Genomic DNA, 8746 nt, shown 5'->3' with positions numbered 1-8746 from the left:
ATGCAGGAGGAACCGCGCCCAGAGAGACAGAGGCACCTCGCCTGCCAATCAATGCCAGTGCTGATCTCTTGGGTGTTCTGTGCTGCAGCTCTCCACCTACAGAACTGGAGTCTCAAGCAGCTTGTTTCTAAGGTCCTGATAAGACTTAAGCTTCATGGTACGTATCCCTTTACTTACCAAGAAAGTGAGTCAGAGGAGAGGACATCCTATTGAGACTTTAGGCGAGAGTAGCATGGAAGAATGGGGAAATAGTAGGACCCGCAGGGTCCTGGAAACCTACAAGAAGAACTTTATGACAGGCAGATCTGGGTCCTGGGGTCCTCCTCAAACTAAGGCACCAGCCAAGGAGAATATAGGCAGTAAACTTTGAACCCCTACCAAGACCTAGCTGACGAACATGATATTCTCCACCGTTGAGTGGAGAGTGAGATCTGACTCTCACACGAACTCTGGTGCCCCTTTTCTGACCACGTCCCCCGGATGAGGAGGCCTGGTGGCACTCAGAGGAAGGATAGCAAGTTACCAAGAAGAGACTCGATATTCTAAGAGCATATATAGGGGGAGGAGGTCTCCCTCAATCACAGACATAGGGGAGGGGAGAAGGGGGGAAGTGGGAGGGAGGGAAGAATGGGAGGAAACAGGGGAAGGGCTAACAATCGAGATGTAATATGAATAAATTAATAAAAAAAAAGACTTAAGCTTCTGCCTTTCCAGGGTCCCAGAGTGCCCTACAAAACCCAGGACTAAGAACCACTAGGAAGCATCACACAGCTTTGCTATCTCCCCTCTCACTCTTTGCTCTGTCTCTCTTACACACACACACACACACACACACACACACACACACACACACACACACATTCACACACACTTGCCACCAGACATCTATTTAAAGCTTGGGAGCCATCTCAGATGCCCCGATTTAGAAAGGTGCCTTTATTTTATGTAAGACTACTGTTCAGTGTGGTTCACAATACCGCAGTCTCTTTTACAATGTCTGGGCAATGAGAGGGAAAACTCTTTAAGCGAAGATAGGCAGAAGAAGCAGGAAAGAACAAAAGTCATCCAAACCCTGGTGGGACGAGCCTTTAAAAAAAAAAAAATAGAAAGACGACAAAACTGGCCTGTATCTCACAGGCACTCTGCTTTCCTGGTCCAGGTACAAGACTTTCTAGGCCATGAGAAAAACAGGCACACCGGTGCATCCCCTGGTGCACTGGGTGAAGTGTCCACAGCCAGCACAGTGTGTCCTGTCCTGCTGGAATAGTACAGTCCTAGTCCTTGGTGTGCTCCACCAACGCAGGAGAGCGCTGCCCTCTAGCGGCCAAAATGGGAGACGCATTTCAGATTGAGAATGATGGAGCTCCGTAGAGGCAGGAGCTGTGATATTTGAAATGGTGGTGGATCTCTTGCAAATACCTGTGACTAGCAAAGTCTAGAGAACCTCTCTTTATGAACTCTCGAACTGTTTGTGATGGCCTCACAAGACGTGAGAGATAGGTACAAACATTAGATAAATCAGGAGAAGAAGAAGGAGAAGAAGAAGAAGAAGAAGAAGGAGGAGGAGGAGGAGGAGGAGGAGGAGGAGGAGGAGGAGGAGGAGGAGAAGGATGTCAGATAAAAGTAGAGAGATGATGGATGGATAAAAACAACTTTTGAGGCCAGACAGGTTAAGTGATTTCATCCATTATTCCAGATGATTCTGTCCTAAGCCGTGCCTCCTCTCTCGAGTGCTGGCATAATAGCTTGTTACCTCGGCTGCTCTTTTACAAATAGAAAAAAAAAATTGAAATCTGAAAGTCTGAGGCTTAGACAATGTACCATCTAAGATTCCTGACTAGCGACCATCTACAGCCCCGGGAAGTGGGGGTAGTGGGCTGCTCTGTAAGCGCCAACCTCACCTTCTGGCCCCAAGCCTCTCCCCGTGGACAAGATGTGCAAAACCCAAGCAATAGTGTCCAGGACAGCTTTCTTCTTGGTTACCTCATCATCACACTCTTGAGGTACCGACACCTCCCAAGCACCCCCTTACTCAACAAATATATCCCCCCCATAACACCCTGTAAAGCATGGTGGTGATATAAAGTCCAGGACTAAAACCCTCCCAGGTAGCCAGAGATTGATTCCTCCTGCGGACCCTGGAGGACAAGCTTCCCACAACCTTTTTGTTTTGTTTTGTTTGAGGTTGTTTGTTTGTTGGGGCGGGGGAGGGGGGACGGTGTTTTGTTTTCTGCACCGGAGGTATTGCTTCTGTGGTTGGGGTTCTCACTGATCTAAAGGAAAAGGCTTAAGGTCGTCCAGAAAGTTTCAATTACTGGTTTCAGTAACCATTAATTGAGTGCCTTCTGCGTGCTGTTAGACAGCAAGAAAGTCGGGGCAGATGGGTGAAAACTACGACTTTCGGATACTCGTGAGTGCAGTATGCCTGCAGTATGCCTGAAGAGGAGGTGAGGGACAGGTCGGGTTCACCGAAGGTGTCCAACTTCTCATTGAAACCCAAGTCCGTCTGCCCTTTCAAACACCCCCACCCACGGTGCCACCGAAGTGATTCACTCAGGGAAAGCAGTTTTCCCTTCGTGTCCTCCCCAGAGTTTCTAACTGCGCGGAGGGGGAGCCTCAGGCGCCCACTCGCACCCGCCACCCTCGGGGGCCGCGTGCTGCGGGGACGTCCCCTCCCGCCAGGCGTCGGCGAGAGCTGGCGTAGGGCCTGCGTCAGCTGCAGCCCGCCGGCGATTGGGGCGCTCGCGCCTCCTTCGGTTTGGGGCTAATTATAAAGTGGCTGTGGCCGCCGCCAGCCTCTGGACAGCGAGGCAGGCGCTCAGAGCCCTGCAGCCCAGCGACGGTGAGATCCCGATCTGCCCGGCGCCTTGCTGAGCTCCCCGACGCAGCCGCCTCACACTTGCCTTCTTTTCTCTCTTGCAGAGTGGCATCTGGGACCCGCTCTTCCAGTAGCCTGCTCCATCCAAACAGCGGCAGCGTAAGTGACTTTACCCCAGTCGTCCGCGCCTTGGCAACCGTCACCTATTCCCTCATTGCATGCATTCGTCCAACTTTCCAGGTTCCTCTTTGCTTTCGGTGTCCCTGTCCTTCTCCCCAAGCCCCCGCTCCCTCCAGAATCTTGCCCTACACAACCGACGCCGGGGAAGACAGAATGGTCCAGGGAAGACAGGGCGCCCTCGGAAGAATAGGATGCCAACGGGACTCCCCAGAGAAGATAGGACGCCTCCAGGAAGACATAATACCCAGGGCAGCCCCAGGACAAGCGGGCGCCAATAGGGACCCCAAGCTAGCCCTGAATCACCCCGGGTGATGTTGGGTTGTGGCCGGGCCTCAGGAAGAATGGTCCCTGCGGGTCTCCCTCTAGAGACCCTTTTCTGAGACAAACAGGTCCCCACGTGTTTCTCTCCTACAGCCCATGGCGCAGTTCCTGAGGCTTTGCACCTGGCTCGTGGCGCTTGGGTCTTGCCTCCTGGCTACAGTACAAGCGGAATGCAGCCAGGACTGCGCCAAATGCAGCTACCGCCTGGTGCGCCCCGGGGACATCAACTTCTTGGTGAGTTGAAATCGCTTTCGGGTAAGGGACTGCTCTTGTGGCCAGCCTCGCAGAAGTGTAGCTGTCACTTGAGCTGGAAAGGTGCTGCGCAACAGGAGACTTTGTTGACCTAAGTGACCTGGCGCTTCCAAAATGTTGATCCCTGAGGCGCTGTCTCCCAGTTTTGGAAGCAGCTTAGGGGCTGGAGTATCTATCTCCACATAAACCAGTTTTGTTTTGACCCTGAAGGTGCAGGACCCCCAAGGAGTGTTATTTTCAGTACCTCGGATAGCACTTCAGCTAGGCTTTCAGTCACCCCAACTTTAACACCCAAGCCTGTGGCCCTTTAAACACCCTTCCTGCAAAGGATGTAATGTTTTTGTTAATGCGAGTGCCTCACTCCCACCCCTACGCCCCACTCCTCCCACTCCCGTTGCTCTTCTTGGGCTTTCTTAGCCTTGAGTCCCTCCTCTCTGGATAGGAAAAGGATAAGGGAAATTACCGGAAGCGGCCAGAAAGAATTCATTAACAGTCCCACGAGCAAGGGAAAACAGGAATCTCCTTTGCCTTGTTTTGATTGCACTTCTGTAAAAACTGCTAAAACGGCTAAAACTTTGATTTGGCTGTGAGAAAGTCACAGGAGAAATGGCCGCTGCCCAAAGATCTGGTATCATTCCAAAGATAGCCTGTCATGGTTGGCAAGCCCGTGGATCATGACAGGAACTGAGGGAGACAAAATGGCTGTTCTCGTCCTCATGGTCCACAGGCTTTCCAACCATGAGTGAGGTTCCACTAGGTCTGAATCTGTACATTTGAGATACCAAAGGCTTCCTTTTGACTCTCTCAACGATCGCTTGCTTGCCCTGTCTGAAATTCCTTGATAGTTCAAAAGAGACTCGGTTTACACTTTGAGAAAGCTCCACAATTTTGAGATGCTTGAAAAATGGAGAGGAAACAAGGGCATCCCAGAATCTAAGCCGGTATTTCCAGTTACATGCTTGTTTGATTCGTTTGATTACATGGTCTGTTTTGGTTTATATAGACTAGCTACGCCAGAAGAGCACTGTGTATTGGAATTGTGAGTGAAAAAATTGTTCCATCTTAACTAGGAGCAGTAATCTCACTCAGCTTTCTTCTGTCGCCTACAGTCACGGGCTTGTCAGGTTTCCCTAAAAATTGAGTGATTGCAAATAAGAATCAACCTTGTGAATAACGGGCTGTATCCATGGGAGATTCAAAGCATACTATGCTGAAGTTCACTGTCTGGCCCCTGAATTCTGGGGCACAGCCACAGGAATTTATTTATTTATTTACTTATTTATTTATTTATTTATTAGTAGACATGGGCATTTTAGCTATACTCCATGTTTGACGAACACAGATCTCTTAACATGTAGCTTAAGGTTCTCTGTCATCTATGTAATGTTGATTGGATTCGTAAGTTATAATTTGACCTCAAATTATAGCAGATTGACTAAATCATACGACTCAGGAACTCACATATAACTGACATTTAACAATACCTTGTCAAGAAAATTTCAGTCACCTGTTCAGTTCACAAAATGGAGTAACAATGCTCCTTCTCCTTTCCCGTTGCTGGGGAGCGTAAGTGGAGATCCATGTATGGCAACAAGCTTCTAGATGGCCAAGGAAGTGCTGGTTTCTCTACCTTTTCTCAGTTGCCAATCATCATTTAATAGGATCGCAGGGGTTAGAGGGGGTGCTGCCCTTTCCCCGGGGGCTTTCCCTGAGTTAAGTCACTGTTGTAGCTCTCTGATCTAATCTTTGATGCAGATGATGGGGGGGGGGCAGAAACAGTATAACAGGTTAGGGAAAAGCCACCATGAAATAAAAAAAAATTTTTTTTGGAAGAGTTTTGAATGAGTGGTTTGTCTTTCATTGTAGCATGCATTTGGTTTTGCTATTTTCTCACTGACAGATTTAGTTAATGCTCAAATACTGTTAAAATGACAGGAGTTCTGGAATGTTAGCTAGAGCTCCTGGGCAAAATGAGGTTGCCCAGCCAAAGGAATGTACAGTAAGTCAGTAAACATTTACCAAGTTCTACCATGAGGTAGTGTAATAGGTCCCGAGATGAGAAGGCGTACCTTGACAGCTGTCAGAAGTCACCATCCAGTGTGCTCTCCACCACAGAGCTCAGTGTGCAACAGCTAAAACTGCACGAATGACATTAATTTTTGGCAAATGGTTCATAAAACACATATCTAGAGTGAAAATCTATAGCCATTTTGACATCTTAAGCTTTTAAAAAATAATCTTTTGCATCTTTAATCATATACTTTCAAGAATAAAATGGAATTATTTTAATTAGCTTCTCTTTAGCCTTTACATACTCATATAAATTTAATTATCTTCTTATACACAAAACTAAAATAACCATTAAGAGCTGGTTGACTATGTTTGCAGATTGTGTTGCATAAATAAAAGACCTTTTGTGAAAATGTGTGTTTCATATGAACACACCAATTTTTAAAAGCTAAAAAAGGGTCTGGATTTCCTGTATAAATCAAAGGTCTGTAACCTGGAATCTGTAAGTAGATTTTAGAAAGTTGTGATGCCCCCTGAAATGTTTAGGAACATGATAGGATTTTGTAAGGTTATCTAATATTTGTGTTGTTTTATTATTGGTGAACAATTGAATATAAAAATATAGTCTGAACAGTCATTTAAGATATATAGCTTAAAGCTTACCATGGATTGAGTTTAACTACTCTATAATGAGAAAGTGAGCATTACATGCTGCTAATTCCTCCTTTATTAAGGAATATGACTTATTTGGAAAAAAACTGTTTTGTACATCAATGACTTAATCTTAAGAAAATAATAGGAATAGTCCGTGCATTTGCATCCAGGTAATTTGTAGGATCTGGTTCAAAATGATTAAATCTATTTTAATTAGCCAAGATAAAAAGCAAAGGTCAAAGTTTTAACCAAGCATTATATCAAGATCCAAATAATTCATAACACATAAGTGTGTTACAGTGTTTTGAATGTCTTTCTCTTTAACCTTATTTTGAAATTGTAGGCATTTTTTCCTTTAAAGGTTGAAAGTCTTTGCAGGGAGAGTGAGTAAGACTGTGATATGAGCACCCATTAGTAAATCTCAAACATCTACAATAAAGATTATCTCTCCAAGATAAAGACGTGGAGGGAATCTTTAGGAAATATCCCTAATTGGGTATATAGCAATTTCTCCCTTGGGGATCAAAAAGCCTCAAACAAGAAAGCCTCTGCGGCAGGAAACTATTCTGTGAGATTGGGTTCTGAAGGCAGCCACTTGAGTTAGAATTGAGGATGCATCTCATGAAACCCTGGGCTGGCACAGCACGTACAACAAGATCTCTAACAAGACTCTCTTAACTCTCCCTTCTTTTTTCCCAGTCCTTCTGGTTCGTTGCTATCTCAGTTTTAGAGAAAGCTATGAGAGAGAGGAAATGCCCTTTCTCTGTAGCAATGTGGGTACTAAAGCAGATAATTATGGTCCCCCATTGCTTCAGAAGGGTCTCTTTTAACCACTCATCTCCTTGTCTTTGCAGGCCTGCACGCTGGAATGTGAGGGACAGCTGCCTTCTGTCAAAATCTGGGAGACCTGCAAGGATCTCCTGCAGGTGTCCAAGCCCGAGTTCCCTTGGGATAGCATCGACATGCTCAAAGACAGCAGCAAACAGGAGGAGGGCCACTTGCTGGCCAAGAAGTATGGAGGCTTCATGAAAAGGTACGGAGGCTTCATGAAGAAGATGGATGAGCTTTATCCCGTGGAGCCAGAAGAAGAAGCGAATGGAGGTGAGTCTCTTGCCAAGAGGTATGGTGGCTTCATGAAAAAGGATGCGGATGAGGGCGACACGCTGGCCAACTCCTCCAACCTGCTGAAAGAGCTCCTGGGAACAGGAGACAACCTTGCGAGAGAGGGCCACCACCAGGAGAGCACGGACAACGATGATGACAACGTGAGCAAGAGGTACGGGGGTTTCATGAGAGGCCTCAAAAGAAGCCCCCAACTGGAAGATGAAGCCAAAGAGCTGCAGAAGCGCTACGGGGGATTCATGAGAAGGGTGGGCCGCCCAGAGTGGTGGATGGACTACCAGAAGAGATATGGAGGGTTCCTGAAACGCTTCGCTGAGTCTCTGCCGTCCGATGAAGAGGGTGAAAGTTACTCCAAAGAAGTCCCCGAGATAGAAAAACGATATGGGGGATTTATGCGGTTTTGAAGCCCTTTCCCAGCAGTGACCCCAGGCCCCCACCAGCCTGCTCCATCCCCGGTGAGCAACTGCCTCATCAGTGGTGTTTGTCACGTGCCCCTCCTGCTGTATAGTTGCCCCCGTGGGCTGGATAACTACACTGCCTGAAAGCTGTGGTCTTTTGAGTCCCGAAGCTCAGTGTTGGTCTGTTGCAGCTGTCTTGTTATCATGCTGAAATCGTTTCTGTTACCTCATCCCTTACTCTTGACAAAAACGCCAACAAATGCTTATTTGTATATAAATATAATAAACCCATTACCCCAACTGCACAACGTTCTTGTAAGAACTGGATGTCGTTTGTCTGTGGGTGGTCACGGTAAATGCAAGATTTAGAGACAGCGCTGTCACCTGCTAGGACAGGATAATCACTGGCCTCTTTCCCTCCCCGGACCCAAGCTACAAAACATTTTTATTTGACTCTTTATTTTTATGTGAACTCTGAAATAAGTAAATGCAATGGAGCAAAAATCAGGTGCAAAGGCAATTTAACCCTGTTTTATACCTGCAGAAAGTGAGGACCAGAGTTGGTTATGTTCAGTTGTTCAGGAGTTGAAACAGGCAGGAGACTAAAGACCTAAACTTTTTGTTCCCAGTCAATATCCCTTAGACCCCAGTTCATCATCTCCTGCCCAGGACTCCAAAAAGAACAGGAAGATCGTGGGACTGTATTTTTTTCACCACTGTTCAACCTTCACCGTGACCATAGCAGATTCTCCTATAGCGAATGGATGAGTGAATGAAGTGGATAAATAAATTCATTTGGCAACCGCACAATCAAAAGGGGTGTGCTGCTGCTAGCTGCTGCTGTTCTGTGATATGAGTTCTCAAAACACAAGGGGTGGATGAATATTTCACATTAACAAAGGTGTTGGAGGCAGCATTGAGATATCAAAGGAACGACAGACATTGTCAATTTTCTAGCTGACGCTCCAGGCAGCAGCACCCATCCACTCAC

The 8746-nt window shown here is 46.7% G+C and overlaps 1 protein-coding gene across 1 annotated transcript; it reads left to right on the top strand.

Moving 5' to 3' along the window:
- The first annotated feature begins 2694 nt into the window (after positions 1 to 2694).
- On the top strand, positions 2695 to 8063 carry PENK (proenkephalin). Its single transcript, XM_084795451.1, has 4 exons — positions 2695 to 2842; positions 2923 to 2977; positions 3413 to 3553; positions 7090 to 8063. The coding sequence occupies exons 3-4, from the start codon at positions 3416 to 3418 to the stop codon at positions 7759 to 7761; spliced, it is 810 nt and encodes a 269-aa protein (XP_084651577.1). The 5' UTR covers positions 2695 to 2842; positions 2923 to 2977; positions 3413 to 3415; the 3' UTR covers positions 7762 to 8063.
- Positions 8064 to 8746: the final 683 nt, after the last annotated feature.

This window comes from Acomys minous, assembly GCF_964271855.1.
Source record: "Acomys minous genome assembly, chromosome: 1".
NCBI classification, from domain to species: domain Eukaryota; kingdom Metazoa; phylum Chordata; class Mammalia; order Rodentia; family Muridae; genus Acomys; species Acomys minous.
The sequence above is the reverse complement of the archived record's forward strand: the minus strand, read 5'-3'. Positions and strand labels throughout refer to the sequence as shown.